At 38.9% G+C, this 15,779-nt stretch overlaps 1 protein-coding gene across 1 annotated transcript; it reads right to left on the reverse strand.

Annotated features, from left to right (window-relative positions):
- Positions 1 to 4,806: 4,806 nt before the first annotated feature.
- On the reverse strand, positions 4,807 to 13,969 carry LOC140241843 (small ribosomal subunit protein uS12). The gene is made up of 3 exons (XM_072321600.1): positions 13,917 to 13,969; positions 6,216 to 6,502; positions 4,807 to 5,013 (listed from the first exon to the last, which is right to left on the reverse strand). The coding sequence occupies exons 1-3, from the start codon at positions 13,918 to 13,920 to the stop codon at positions 4,867 to 4,869; spliced, it is 438 nt and encodes a 145-aa protein (XP_072177701.1). The 5' UTR covers positions 13,921 to 13,969; the 3' UTR covers positions 4,807 to 4,866.
- Between the last annotated feature and the right edge of the window lie 1,810 nt (positions 13,970 to 15,779).

Genomic DNA, 15,779 nt, shown 5'->3' on the forward strand with positions numbered 1-15,779 from the left:
CAAACCCTCCTGCAGTATTTTGGTAATTTAGGGGGAAACGGTGAACTTTTTTGTCACTGAGGAGCTGAATATGTACACTTTGCCGTGTACGATATTCATTCGCGAACGATCATGTGATGTATGTTATCCAATCCGAATCGAGAATTATTGTTTACGAGTCAAAATGGCCGCCCCCTGTGAGCCTGTCGACGCGTCTACGTCGTCTGCTCTGCCGAAAATTAAGATAGACGAAACCTATTTTGTGTGCCAAAGAGTGGATCAAATTGAGTGGGGGAGACCGTGAAATCGCAGACCAGAACGAAGTGATTCAGCTGCTCAGGGGGACTGCTGCAACCTACATGTACATATGATAATTTACAGGTTAGTTTACGTGCGTACAGTCGTAGCAGTCGACACTGCAGTGGGCCAGTGCAGTCTCATATATGCGTAATGACTACAAGTACAACGTTGCTTGTGTATGTTATAATGGACGCTAATGTTGTAGCTTAGCCGTTAGCGTGTCTGTTACATTTTAGATAAATTATCTTGAATTTCACCTTGGCATGGCATAGCGCCGTTATAATGTAGCCTAACGTTAGATGAATTTTACATGTTGTTCTATGTACAGCCCAGGTTAGATTGATGTAGCTGATCGGTGATATTGTTTTGTAAAAATCTTGACACACAGCACAGGACTGGATTGAAAAAGGTCTAAACTGCATGTAAATTTATATTTTCATAATCATGGCCATGGAGTATTAATATTAAAAATCCATCCTGTCTCTCTCACCCCGAAATCGGCGAATCCCCCCTCAAAACACACATTTAGCATCTCATTAAATTAACTTATTAATATTTGATATAAATAGGTCTAAAAAACCAACAATGACAATAATGACATAATTTCAACAATTAAACTCCCTAAAACATATGATTACCATTATGTTGTGCCAAATTATAAAGCAGTGGCACTGGGTGGCGGTGATAGTGAAAGGCCAAGGATTACTAGTATTAATGATGATAAGGCAGTTGTATTCATAATTATGATAGTTGATATTGCATGTGATCAGGTGCTGAAAGCTGTAGATGTCATTTAAAATCAGTAATTGCACTGCAAGTACAAGTTGAAGTAGTTGATGATGACAATGATCATGAGGTGTTAATGATTACCTGGCATAGTACTAGGGCCTATTGGTAATTACAAGATTCAAATATTGGCAGTCAATAGTCTACCGTACATTTAATGATATATTGAGTGTAATGTTCAACCCCTCCCCCTAGCGTTTAGCCTTTTTTTCCCCCTAACAAAATCCAACTGCTAATCATTGCTGTTCATTTCTCCATTGTATTAAATAGGATTCCATGAAACGTGCTACATGAGATTTATAGATAGCAAACGCCTGAATCTGGCTAGGAAACAAAAGCTGAAGGAGGAGCCTGGTCCGTCAGCAGGAGCATCTGTTTCCTCCCCTAAGACGCCCACATCAAGATCAAGATTTTCTTCTGGAAGCTCTTCAGGTTCTGCTGTGTTGCCTGTAAAATGCATCATTTGCAACAGAGTCAACCTGCTCATTACTTGCCAAGGGAAATAGGTCAATATGATTGATATTGAAGTATGAAAACATTTTCATGTTACTATAAGTTGTCCTTGATAAAATGGAGCAATATATATACACCACTGAAACATTCACACACATACACAAAGAACTTCAGTGCAAAGTTCAGAAACAACAGAATGTACTGTATATGCACCAATGCTTTGGTCAATGTGATTAATGTTCAAGAATTGACATCTTACCAAAGTTGTGCATGATAAAATGTCTTTGTAATACAGATTGCTTCCTGTATTTTGAATGCCAATGTTTATGCAACATGTTTTGACTCCTTGCCTCAGTATGTGATTGTTCGCCCTTTAGCAAACATTTCTGCCCACTATTATGATTTGATTAGGGTTGAATTATTCTAAGAACAAAGATGTTTTCCTAAGTGTGTTTTTTTTTTTCATAAAACTGAATGACTACGATTAAAATTTGTTTCTCCCACTCTGGAGGAAAAAGATATGTAACTATTATTAATACTGAAACAGAATGTTCATGTAGAAAGGTCAGTACAATGTAGGTGTGAGTACAAAATCAGTTTGCTAAAACTAATACCAGCCAAATGAAAATTGTGCATAAGTTGAGTCAGGTTTGCACAGATCCTCTGATATTGAAAGTTAATTGCAATGTTATCATAATTTTTAATGCCAAACCTGTTTTACTCTCTCCAATATTTTCAGGTACACATTGCCTCCAATACAGAATCCAGCAGTTTTCACTCACGAATGGGTAAACTATAATATTGCCTTTATTTTATATATTGGCATTTTTCAAAACTTTTACACCCTTTCAAGGATATTTGGACCATGGAATGTTCCAGAAAATTTATTAAAACTAGAAAATTTGACTGATTATCATTTTGAGCTATCTTACATGAAAGGAGGTAGTGTCCCAGCAACCTAATGATAGCAATGAAAACTTCAGGAAATCTTATGAAGATTAAATTTTCTAAAGTACTGTAATATTTCATGAACAACGTGATTGCTATGTGATCTAAATATATTAAAGCTTCTTAAGAAGAAGAAAAGAAAAACATGTTTACTGATAAACAATATGATCTGTTTAATAGTAATGTCTCATGTGTGTAAATGAGTTTGTATGTGTGCGTGTGAGTGTATATAATATGTCAGCGTTTTTATGCACCTGTGTATGTGTAATGCACTGATCAATACATGTATTATATCATTGTGTGTGTTCATGTTTATGATGATCTTTTTTATGATGCTGATGTGATAAATGGCCAAGGCATGTAGAATAATATTGTAATACACTTGGGTATCTTCATAACTATGTGTGTGCGTATGTATGTGTGCATGTGAGGGTGTGTGTGTGTGTGTGTGTGTGTACAATAAGATTCTCCCACATGCACGCGGACACACACAAACAAACGCTCTGATTTTTTTTTTTTTGCCTTGAATGATTAGTCATTTGATTAATAACATGTCTTTGAACAGAATATAAGGCATTTGCCTTGACCTCTGATACACATCAGGAAAAGCTGAAACATGAGATATAATGCAACTATTAAACCAAAACTTCACTTTTTTTTTTCTTCTAGGTACTATATGGCTAAAAGCAGTGCTTTACAAAAATAATGTGTATATGTATTTCAGCTTAGAAACACTATGGGAACTATACAGCGGCTAGCAGCCCCATACGCATAACTGCGGCCAGCAGCCCCATACGCATAGCGTCATGGGGCTGTGAACTGTAGCATACAGGATCATGACGGATATTTTATTGCGGACAAATATCAACTTAAAATCGGGAAAAAATCTTCAATTTGAAGACTTATTAATAAATTTGAAGTATTGATAACAGAGTTCGTGCAAGGTTTGCTTCTGCAAATAGTTCCTTTCTGTTCATATTGATGACTAAATGTGACTCGGTCGAGAGGAAACTGGGAGAGCTACACTGAATTGACGGCCAGCGCATGCGCACACAGACATCATATCCAGTCAATGGATTCGAAATTTGTGCGCAGTGATGTGTGCGCCTGCGCTGACCGTCAATTCAGCGTAGCTCTCCCAGATTCCTCTCGACCTAGTCATATTAAGTCATCAATTTGAACAGAAAATGACTATTTGTAGAACCAAACCTTGCACGAACCCTGTTGTCAATACTTCAACCTTACTTGTAAGTCTTCAAATTGAAAAATTTTTGTTCAATTTAAGGTCAACGTTTGTCCGCAATACTAGCCTGTCATGATCCTAAATGCTACAATCCGCAGCCCCATTACGATATGTGTATTGGGCTGCTGGTCGCAGTTTATAAAATATGGATTTTCGCAAAAACTACAGGATATTTCGAGGAGAACTTTTTACTGTATATTTAGGATGTACAAAACATCACATTTCCGCATTCAAAAAGTAGTGCCAGTGTTGCTGGAACGAAACCCATTTTCTAAGCCTCTTTTTCCGCTTCACCCCATGGCCTAGAAAGAGAGAAGTCGATTGTTATGCGAGAAAAGTGAAAATATGTTGTATTTTCTTTATTCTTTCTTTATATCATTGTACATGTGACATCACAAGTTATGATAGTCTTCTCATACAGCCGTGATCCGAGCAGAAACTTTAAAAATTCATAACTTTTGAACGGATTGTCCGATTTTCCTCAAACTCTCACTGATGTGTTACTACTAATATTGCTGCATTCACTCAACCGTCATGTCTATGAAGGTGAACTTGTCCTTTAAGGTAACATCTTTTGCAGGGCTGCCAACATCTGCATAGCAATCATACACACACACACACACACAAAAAAAAAACCCACAATATACTGAAGCACAGTTAAAAATATATTTTGAAGGCAAAAATCACTTTGTGGTTCAACATTCCAAAGCATTGGTTTCTCTGCTCACGGACCAAAACAAATTCCGCAAATCAATACATGGGGCTGTCACCACATGATGTGAAATTATGAAAGTTGTCTGAACTTCTTCTTTAACAGGAATGCTGAGTACAATGATACTCTTCAGCATATGATAGAATTAGCTTAAATATGATCAACTTTGGCCAATATGGATGACATGTTTCATGTTACGATGTGACTTTTAAATAAGTCTTTTTCTATTATTAAACGCACATGTACACAATACACACACACACACACGCCCCACTATAGCATAAAAACAAAGCTGAACACTTCATTCTCTTCATGTACTGCTCACATGCTCCAACACAAAGGTTCAAATGACAAGAGACAAACGAGGGAACAGAAAACATTGTGGTTACATGCACATGACTAGTAATTTATTGAGAATTTCTCCCAGCTGACAATCATTTGGCTTCTAAGACCTTGGTCGCTCCTTCTTGCCCTTGAAGAGAGCCCACAGGGAGACATTGGCCACCTTCACCACCTTGAAGCGAACTCCTGGGATGTCTCCCACGGCGTGACCCTTACGACCGAATCCAGCCACCAACACCTCGTCGTTCTCCTGCAGTTGTCAAATGCAGACACACGAGGAATGGATTTTGTTAACACCTTGCAACATGCCACATTTGATGGGTTGGTACAGTTTTGGCTGAGACGGGGATGCAGATTTAACCTTTTCCCAAGATAATTAGAAACCACTTTTGAAATAAAGAGCATACAATTCTAAGAGGAATTCAAAGTTTATTCAATTGAAATTGGTTTTGAAATGGCTGAGATATCAAAAAACAACAGGTCCTAAGGTAGGACCCAACTTACATTACGACCACTTTGCTTTAGTTTGTGTGTGTGTGTGTGTGTGTGTGTGTGTGTGTGTGTGTGTGTGTTTTTAATGAATTATCATCAAATAAACCAGAGACAAAAGCAAAGTTCTACAATTTTGGCACTGTGCACCAGAATATGTAATGTGTAACATTCTGGTTGGACAGGTCTATCAAAGCAAACACAACACACTTGTAGAATTTTTCAAGAGAGTGAGCACTCATTTCAAGCACAAATTTTCTGACAATGGCGTGTGTTCATCTTTGCATGCAAACCAAATTATACCACGTTAGGTATTATTAGTTCTAGGAATATCTCACATGCCTCCACCTTTTACCAACACCCCATCAGTTGAAATAATCATCCCATTTTGACAAATGTGTTGTGACTTGACAGGAAAATAGTAGTTCTTTTTAAAAGGATACAGATCTGACAAAGTGACATAATGCTGCATACCCCTTTCTGCTGATTGCAAACGACAATTTATGAAGAATCCCTCCTACATTTGAGATCAATTTTGCTAATTTTCGAGAAAAAAAAAAGTGCTCCTTTGTTTTACTTTGCATGGTGAACGTTCTAGAGCTTTCAGGAAGAAGGAAATTGATTACGCAGCTGCTATGAAAATGAACGATCTTGCTTACATTTTGCATCACTCGATATAAATACCTGCCAAAGACAATTGAAATTCATGGCATATACATTTCATTCTCTGCTAAAAGTTTTGTGCTACACTCAACCTTGCTTAAGTCAAACTAGCATAAGTCAAATAATCGCCTAAGTCGAAGGTCTTTTCAAGTCCTCTTCTGTTTATATTCTATTAATTTCAATCCCTCATCTGTCAAATTTTTCCTGTAAGTTGTAGCTGTTTCTTCAGTCCAAGTAGATTCTACGTAGGCAAGGTTGACTGTATTTATCTTCAGTTTCAAGAATGAAAGCCTTGCTCACCTCGATGAAGTTGAGGCAACCATCATTGGGCACGAAAGCGGTGATTTTCTTTCCGTTCTTGATGAGCTGTACCCTGACACACTTGCGGATGGCGGAGTTGGGCTGCTTGGCTTCCACTCCGACCTTCTCCAAGACGATGCCCTTGGCGTGGGAGGCACCTCCAAATGGATTGGCCTTCAGGGCTGTGCTGGAGTGAGCCTTCTTGTAGTCCTTGTCATGCCATCGCTGCTCGCGGCGATGAGTACGCAGCTTGCGGGCTGTTCTCAGACCTCTTGGCTTGCCACTTCCTGCATTACAACAAACATGGCATGCACGCAATCACTTTCAAAGCCTAGTAGTAAAGGCATTACCCCCTCCCCCCTCCCACCTGCACTGCATACCCACTATAGCTGGTTGCTATGAAGCTCTCATGCAACCAACTATTCATTGCATCGATCTTCAACTAATTTCAGGAGAGTATGGATTTCAGTAAAAGAGTAAAATATAGGCAAATATATATCACATATATTTGGAATAATGTGTTTTGTTTTGTTTTGGTTTTTTTTTTTTTTGCTCACTTATACATTGGAATTCTCCAATACCTTGGGCAGGGCTCGACACTAATGGTGGCCCGGTTGCCCGGGGCCACTAAAAATGAAAGTCGGGCCACCAAATTTCAAAAAAGGGCAAATTTGGTGGCCCGCCTGGGGCCACCAAAATTTTGGGAAAAGTATGTTAATAAATTCGTAACTTTTTGCGCCGGAAATTAGCAGATAAATTTGTTCAAAGGATGGATGAACAGGACTGAATGAGTGCCTGAGAGTGAGTGTTGCAAATTTGTTGAGGTTTATTTATGAGTAGATATGTCCAACTTTCAATTCTTACTATGATAAAGCTTAAATATTTGACTCATCAAAAAAACAGGACTTTTAATGTTTTGTGTTTTTTTTGCTTTTTTTTTTTTTTTTCGGGCCACCAAATTTTCCTCTCGGGCCACCAGAAATGTGAAATTATGAATCTTGGTGGCCCCATCGGGCCACCAAAAAGAAAAGTTAGTGTGGAGCCCTGCCTTGGGGTTAGGGAAGAAGATACAACAAAGGGGAAATACACATTTCTGAGAGAATAGAGCTCTCACATTAATTTCCCCGAAACTGTAAAATCAGTTAATAATATTTACTTTACATTGAGCCTTACTTTTTCTGTTTGATTGATGATTTGTTTTTGCTTTGTTTTTCTTCTTTTTTTTTTTTTGGGGGGGGGGGGGGAGGAGGGATAAATTCAATTTTGCACCCACCATGGCTGTTTCAGCCCTCCAAATGGAAAACACATTGTCTAACTTGAGATACCAACTCAGCAGCAATCTGAAATACAATTTTGTATCATCAGGTACATGTACCAGTAACTACTAACTTTAAGGGGAAAATCTAGTCCAAATATAAGTTAGTCTGATAAGACTAAAATAAGATAAGAGTAAAATATTACGAGTTCAATGGTAAAATTTGATCAAAATTGGGTGAAAAATAAGGACGTTATGACATTTTGAAATTTCGCTATTTTTCAGGAAACTGTTCTTGGAACGGTCAATATGAATATGCAAATGGCAAAGTGAGCATGTCATTCCCTCACAACTTGCTGTATAGTTGTACATAAAATTTTTTAAAATTTCCAATTTTTCATTAAAATGCAATTATGCCCGAGGGTCAAATCTTGATATATCTAACTGATCACTACTCTGAAGTTATTCAACCAGGAATAACATCATGTTTCATACTTCAATGACAGAAACATTGAATTTTTGTCATTTTCTGTACAGGATCAACGGAAAACTGTGAGGTTATGACATGGTTAGCTCACTTATTTGCATATTCATATCCACTTACTGACAAGAACTGTTTTGCAGCACAACCTCAAAATTTCATAACTTTCTTATTTTCTATTTGATTTCAGTCAAATTTTTACCATTGAATTTGTAAGATTTTACTTTTTTGTTATCAGACTATTAATTTATTTTTAGACTGGATTTCCCCTTTTGCAGATTATTCAATATACAAAATATAAACAATCAAACTCAGAGGAAGAAAGTCCAACTTAGGGGAAAAGACACCATTTCAGGTTATGTCACAGCACATTCTACCACTAACAAAACGAGGGAAAGAGCATGTAGGTAAAGCAAGCCACCCATAATTCGACCATATAATGCAGCTGTCATTTGTATGACGCACCTCTTGACCCCCGGGAAATGTGCGTCATGGTCGCGTCAAGTACCATCAATTTGATGACGCGTGGTGCCGTCACGGGAGCAAAATGTCCGCCACAATACTGACCCATTATGTGCGTCATAGTCGGTCATTTAACCAGAGTGTGTCAAAAGGTTCGTTAATGGGACCGTCACGTAATTTTGCGAGGCTTCTTGCATGGGGCATGGTATCCCTCCGTAACAGAATAAAACAAACTCGCGATCGCGAGTCGGCCGAATTCACCGGCTCCTGGAAACGCGAAAATGACACAATTTTCAATCAGTTTTATTATAACATACTGATACTCACTTCATTCTCGTATGTCTTCTTTTTCTATCTGATGTCAGACTAAAGGTCTTTTCAGAAAGTTTGAGTACAAATTTGCTCCAAAACCACACTACCAAACACGATTTGTGATTAAAATCATCACATACAGCCCGCGGCATCGCGAAGCTCGCTATCCTTCAATCGCATTCACTGTAGTGTAGCATCGACCGTCGACCGTGGAACCTGCAGCAAAACCACGTGCGTGATGTCGACCATGTGGTACATGTATACATACAGTACACGCGTACATACGTATACAGACGGCGAGGCATGGCAGAGGCCAGGCCCCAAAACACATACAAACGATTATGGAACTAACATTACTGAGAGTCTATTAAAACCTGCATTAACTTAAAATAGAACTAACATTACTGAGAGTCTATTAAAACCTGCATTAACTTAAAATAGTAAATTCTATTTAAACACTAGCCATATAAACCATGTACCTAACTTGGGTTTAATAAGGTTCGTGTTTAAATAGGCAGGGGCTTCAATCAAGCTGTTTTCGAATCGGGGAAGGGGAGGCGGGAGGTTACGGAAAAAAATTACTGTGGCCAGGCCGTAGTTTCGCGAAACTAGATAGTTTGCCATAGCAACGTGTATATCAAAACACGCGTTTCTATGGGATGTCCATGAACTAGGGAACGGTTTAGAGAAATTCGAAGTCATTCGAGATTGAAGTGGTTTTTTCCTACGCATTTTTTTTTTTTGTTCATATCTAAAAAATTCGATTTCTTAATTTTTTTCAACTGGTATTTGGGAGTCTTGTAATATATTTAAAATGTTGATAGAAATTTCTGAATATATTCAGAAAGTACGCCTAGGCGCCTACTGTTTGGATAAACGGTAAACATGCAGTCTACGTTCGATACGAAGAAATCATTACGTCTTTCACGAGGAAAAACATACAAAACAAACAAAAAACACCTACGAACGAATGTTGATAGCCAAAACTTTGATAAGTAATAAGCAGTTATCATGAGCGTGAACTGAAATTAATTGTCATGATTTTGTTGTCTAACCAGGTGATGACTGCATCTCATTGAACCTACTCGTAGTGAATTTCTCTGGGCATACGAGACCTTTTAAGTATTTCTGGCTCAGTTGCATTTTTAATTGACTGATTAATCGATCTTTTTTTTTATTGTTCAGGGAACATAAGATATTCGATCAAGTACATTATATTCGACTGTTTGATGTTTCCTACTATGCGCCAAAAGAAAGGCTATAGAATCACGATATCTTTGCAATGATTCCTTTAATTCAACTAATGAGCTGGTTCTTCGATCGATATTTCCATGATATTTACACGCTGTTTATTCCAGTGCGCGCATTCCTCCGTCTGGCACGCACCTGGGTGTGGCACCTGCTTTTGTGGAAATTTCCACAAGGGGAGAGGGGTGGGGTGTCAAGTTTCTTCGAGCCGAAGAGACTGCATGTAAAACAATCTCTTCGCTCTAATTTATTGTCATTCGTGCTTTCCCCTTATTCTTTGCTGATATTGAACATTTAGATTTAACTTTACGAAGGTTGGTAGCACGTGGTTCTATTTTGTTGTGAGGTGTATGTAATTTCTTTTTTTTTAATCATTCTTGGAAAGGAAAAGAAGAGTAAGGGGGAAAGAAGAATAAGAGGGAAAGTAAAATGGAACGAACGGCACGTACGCTCAGCATTCACAGTAAGCCGTCTTTTTACACCAGCATAGTTATCATCATCACCATCAGACATCACTCAGACCATTATAGCCTTTTCCTATCAACATTAAGAAAAATAAATAACAAATACAAAGTATCAACACCTCCCAACAACACAAATATTTAGAAAAGACAACACACGGCACACTACAGCGGCTGGTATCAAACTTCGTCGCTTCGATTCGAAAAAGTATTGCAGCAAAGCGGAGAAATCGTCGTTACGAAAATAGCAGTGCGAGACACTTGAAAGAATTACGTCAAATACTTCAAAGTATAAAGGGAACAGATAAAGTGATATAAAATGGAAGAAATCGTACCAAACGATGTGTGAGAAACGACAGTGGAGAACGGTAAGTTTAGTAGTAGGCTTAGGCCCTAGCAACAGTTTACAGCACCGAAAGCTACGCGAAAATAAGGTGAAAATAAATACACATTGGAAACTCGGTATTGCGACAAGATCCTTAGGATCAAGTCAATAAACGATACAAAACAAAGGAAATCAATTCATTTTGACCGGAAAATAGTTTGTTATAAGTATTCTGTTGTATGAGATCTCCTTTGATAGGCCGAGAAATACATCGAGCTTCCACGATACTCGGGAAAGACAGTTCGAACGCTTTTCACCTGCACATACTGCAGTGCACATCAATACACGAACAGAAACTCACCTCTTCCTTGGAGAAAAATGATGCAATAACGTTACAAAAAACACACACAACACTCTAAAAATCATTTCATACTTGGGAGGCAAGGGACAAGCGGATGAAGAAGAAGAGAAAAAGAAGCAGACATTGCACAACGGAACGCTTCTACCGCGATTCGAATCGAAACAGGGTACTGGAGTGTAGTAGCAGCTGCCTACAGTGTGCAGCTAAGCTACTATACTAACGCTCCCCAGCCGCCCACACAATCATGGGGATACAGTACCACGGCGATCGAAGTAAACATCCAGGGTCCGTAGGCGACAGGGATTCACGCGGGCGAAGTTCCGTTCGGTGTACACAGTTCGCAGGCAGCGAATTGCGTGAGCGCACACAGAGCTCTGCAGCATTCCAGTCTGGCACGTACTGCGAATAACATGTGCGTCAAGGGTCAGTCATTTTCACGAAGAGGTGCGTCACCATTTTGACTGGTTAATGCGTCAATGTCTCATAGAGGTGGGTCACTTTTTGTGACGGAGGGTACGTCATGGTACCTAAAAGGTATGACGCACATTGGTACTTTGACGCACCTATCCCGGGGGTCAAGAGGTGCGTCATACAAATGACAGCTGCATAATGCTGTCCAAAATTTGACCAATGACTACATGTAAAACTTTGTGCGACCAGACTAAATGCAAAAATTTGAATGCATACAGATAGAGTTCAATTGTTGACAAAACACCAGATATCAGATCAATCCTAAAACACTGTGTTACTGTTTGTTAATGTAAATGCAAGACCTTTCGCGGTAACTTTAGCCAAGGCCTACATCAATTTCTGCGCATTTCGCTCTACTTCAAGTTCTGGCTAGCACGAATTCGGCTTACTCGTGAAATAGGCCCCATCACTGCGTGTCCGTACGAATACTACGGCGGCTCACCTGATTATACTCATGAATTCAGCCCCACCGTGTGGCGTTTAGCAGTAGACAAGGACAGCGGCGGGGATTTCGTCCACAAACTCGTAAATGCAGCCCCACCAAATGGCGTTTAAGCTAGATTGATACAGTGGTGGGGCCGATTTCCACAGCATATACTGATAGTTGGGTCTAGCAACTTTCGTCTTCCCTTCCTCCCGTTTTTTTTTTTTTTTTTTTTTGGTCTTCAACTTTTTATTCTCGGAAGGACTCCCTAATCATGCTAATGTTCTTCGACTAATTTAACGGCCAATTTAACCATAAATACAACCCTAACCTAACCCTAAACCCTAACCCTATTCAGCCCTAACCTAACCTTGCTCGCTAACCATAGAATCTATGCTATCTAAACGCACGGGTGCACGTGCACTGAGGTGCGGCTGATTTCACGATTTTGCCACAAATTCTAGTTCTAAAACATGCGAAAACATCTTCACAATTTTCTCTGCACATTTTGAATGGGTCGACGATTGTGCTGCACGAATTCAAGAGCCTGCGAATCATGCTTTTCACTTTTCAGCCGCTCAGTGGGAAAAATTAAATTTTAAATTAAGTCACACGAAAATACGGATTTTTAGATCTAGGTAGGCCTACTTTAAGTAAATTTATATGCCATGTGTGACCGTGGTGACAGTTCGTGCTCTTGCTGGCTGCAGGGTGTTGAATTGTGTCATCCCCGTAGGGTAACATCCCCAGTATTCGGTCACTTAAGCTTTTTTGCAATATTTTTCAAACTAAAATAATACATACATACATCGTATCTACAGCAATGTATGTGAAATATATCAAATTTCTTTAATCTCAACTTTCATTTCGTTAAATATCTCACAGAATTGCACAAAATCGCGAAATATTTCACCTTGAAATTCCCCAGTATACGGTCATCGGCTCCAGTATTCGGTCACGCGATGTGCGCGTTCAAATTCAATGCGTGTTCAAAGCAGCTGAAAAACGCGCGCGCGCGCTACCTTGTTGGCTCAAAATTGCATCGGGGAAGTTGCGGCGACCGTTGGTGACCGAATACTGGGGCCTCGGCACTTACATTCAACCCTTGTACATTGGGACACTGTATCGGCACGTACGGACATTTTGTTTTTCTTTTGCATTTTTGAGGATACCATTACACTCCAAGCTTGCGATAAGCGAAAAATCCCGCGAGAGAACGGCGTATTTCTCGATTTTTAGCGCTTTTTCGGCGACCCGTACTCTTAAAACTGGGCCTTACCAGCGCGCGCTTTTGGAAAGTAGCGCCGATTCTACACTTTTGACGGTAAAATTTGGGATTTTGGATGGATTTTTGGAGGGGGCTAAGGGAGTTTCCTGTTGTAAATGAGTGTGTAAGTATGTGAATTAGTGTGATTTGCGTGTGTTGTGACAGTTGAACTTACTAGCTGGTGACTAGTGATAAGTGACCGAATACCGGTGCCTGACCGAATACTGGTGCCCTTACCCTATTACTGTAAACAATAATGTGCATGTGATGAGTTTGACTACCCTACTGTGTAACGTTAGACATCTGTCTTGTAGTGCTAGTGTATAGGTACGGCTCTCGCTCGAGCTCGTGCAGTGCAGATTGCAGTGCAATGATACGTGCATGTGGTATGGAGAAAGAGGTCGTGTACTACATGCATGCGGAATTCTGTAAACCACCACGACAAGCAAAGAGCTCGGCCGAATCGTTATAAACTTCCTCTCAGAAACACAGAATTTTGCTTTTATAATCCTTGTGAAGTATATGAGGATATTGAAAGGCAATCTCTCTAACCAGGAAACTCAGAGCTTAAGTTTCTTAAGGCATAAATGAGCAGTATTACATGATTATTCGCAGTCATGTCAGAATAACTAACCCATGTTTGAGGAGGTTCGTGCACGAAAAGGACATGCATTTGACAGGCATGGGCAAAGTTATTGGTATGTGTGCCTTTGTAGTGTCTATGAAATAATTAAATGGATCATACAAAACAAAATAAATGTCAAAAAAAAATCTTAATAAACTAATTTATTATTTTTAAAGTAAAAAATTTGGCTTTAATATTGAATTTTATAGCTATTTAGGGTAGTAAAAATTAAGTATTCGGCAAGCCTAATTGGCTTCGGCTCTTGGCATTTGGCGATTTCAATATGATTTTTGGCTTGATATATATTAGCAAGTCACCATTCTCTCAATTCAACCCACAGAACACAGTTCTGTGATTCAGCCCCACCCCTACACGGCCCTGCGCGCGAATCGCGCACTTGCCGGTCAATTCAATTTAAAGGGACTGTAGGAGTACTACTGGTTGAGGTGGGGATTCAGGTTAATAACATTCGTCAGTGAGATAATGAGAAACCTTTTATGAAATATGAAACAGCATCTGATTTTAAGAAGGATTCAACGTTTATTTGATGAAAATTGGTTTTCAAATGGCTGAGATATCCAAAAAGTGATTATAATAAAAGGTGCACGCGCGACAGCTAGGCCACGCCTTTTATTAGGATCTCTTTGTTTCATCTTGTTTTGGGATATCTTAGCCATTTCATAACCGATTTTCATCAAATAAAGTTTTGATACCCCTTAGAATTGCATGCTCTTTATCTTGACATCTCAAGAGTGGTTTTTGAACACCTCGCAAAATGTTAAGAGCCAATTATCCTCATCTCAACTAGAACTGTATAGTTCCTTTAATTTCAATTCAATTTATTGAAAACCAACCCAAACATAGTCACCAAGAAGCACAGTTTGGTACAATAACATATATAACATATGAACATTTCTAACATATACAATAAACATTAACATTTAATAACATTTATAACATTTAAAACATCTATAACATATATAAACATAACATTTATAACATACATACATCTATATAAAGATGTACGAAGGAAAAAAAACCCTGAAATACTGAAAATAACATGTCATGAGTCCCCCCCCCCCCCCCGCTGATAATATATAATGATATTTGAAATGTGCTCGAGCATCAATTGGTCACACACACACATGCATGTCAATGGGAAAAATTATTTTCAGTTAACCAAGCAACGGGAGAGTAGTGAGGTTATGATATAACAATATCACTGTTCAAAAATGTGCAATAAGGAAGAACCAATTTATTTCATGCCCCATCATCATTCCAATGAAATCTCTACCATTCTGTTTCTTCACTCTATCTAAAGATCTAGCCCTATTATGTATATTACAATAAATGAAATTGCCTAACATAAGACAACTTCCATTATTTCTTAGTCTCATCTGTTCATCCTTGGTGCAATATAAAATTCATTAGGTACATTGTGCATATCTTCTGTGAAGATAAGACTTTGATGCTCAGGTGTACGTGTGTGATCACTGGTGGATAATGAGAGTAGGAAATATAAGCAGGACTGATGATGTATCAATATGTTGTCTGAGTGTAGTGGTGTGTATGAAAGAACATGGGAGAAAGAGCGAGTGAAAGTGACAAAGAGCGAAAGGGCATGATGTGACAGTGTGTGCGAGAGAGGTGTTGAAAGACTAGAGTGTGAATACCAAACCCCGGTCACCTGTGTTTTTGTGTGTGTGTGTTTTTGTTATATCATGGAGCTACAGTAGCTCCATGGTTATATGATGTAATGTTTACGGCTTGCACAGTCTGTAGGTCGACATGTCCTGTAGTAAGACCTCACTTTATAATGTCTGTATTTTACTTCAATTCTTTTGTATGAATACCTATTTCGTAATTCTTTTG

The sequence above is a fragment of the Diadema setosum genome, chromosome 2 (genome assembly GCF_964275005.1).
Source record: "Diadema setosum chromosome 2, eeDiaSeto1, whole genome shotgun sequence".
NCBI lineage: Eukaryota > Metazoa > Echinodermata > Echinoidea > Diadematoida > Diadematidae > Diadema > Diadema setosum.

Bases quoted from the DNA above. Each gene is read 5' to 3' on its own strand.
- LOC140241843 (XM_072321600.1), bottom strand. The intron at 5,014-6,215 runs GTGAGCAAGGCT...TGACAACTGCAG, and splicing joins GTTGCCTCAACTTCATCGAG to GAGAACGACGAGGTGTTGGT.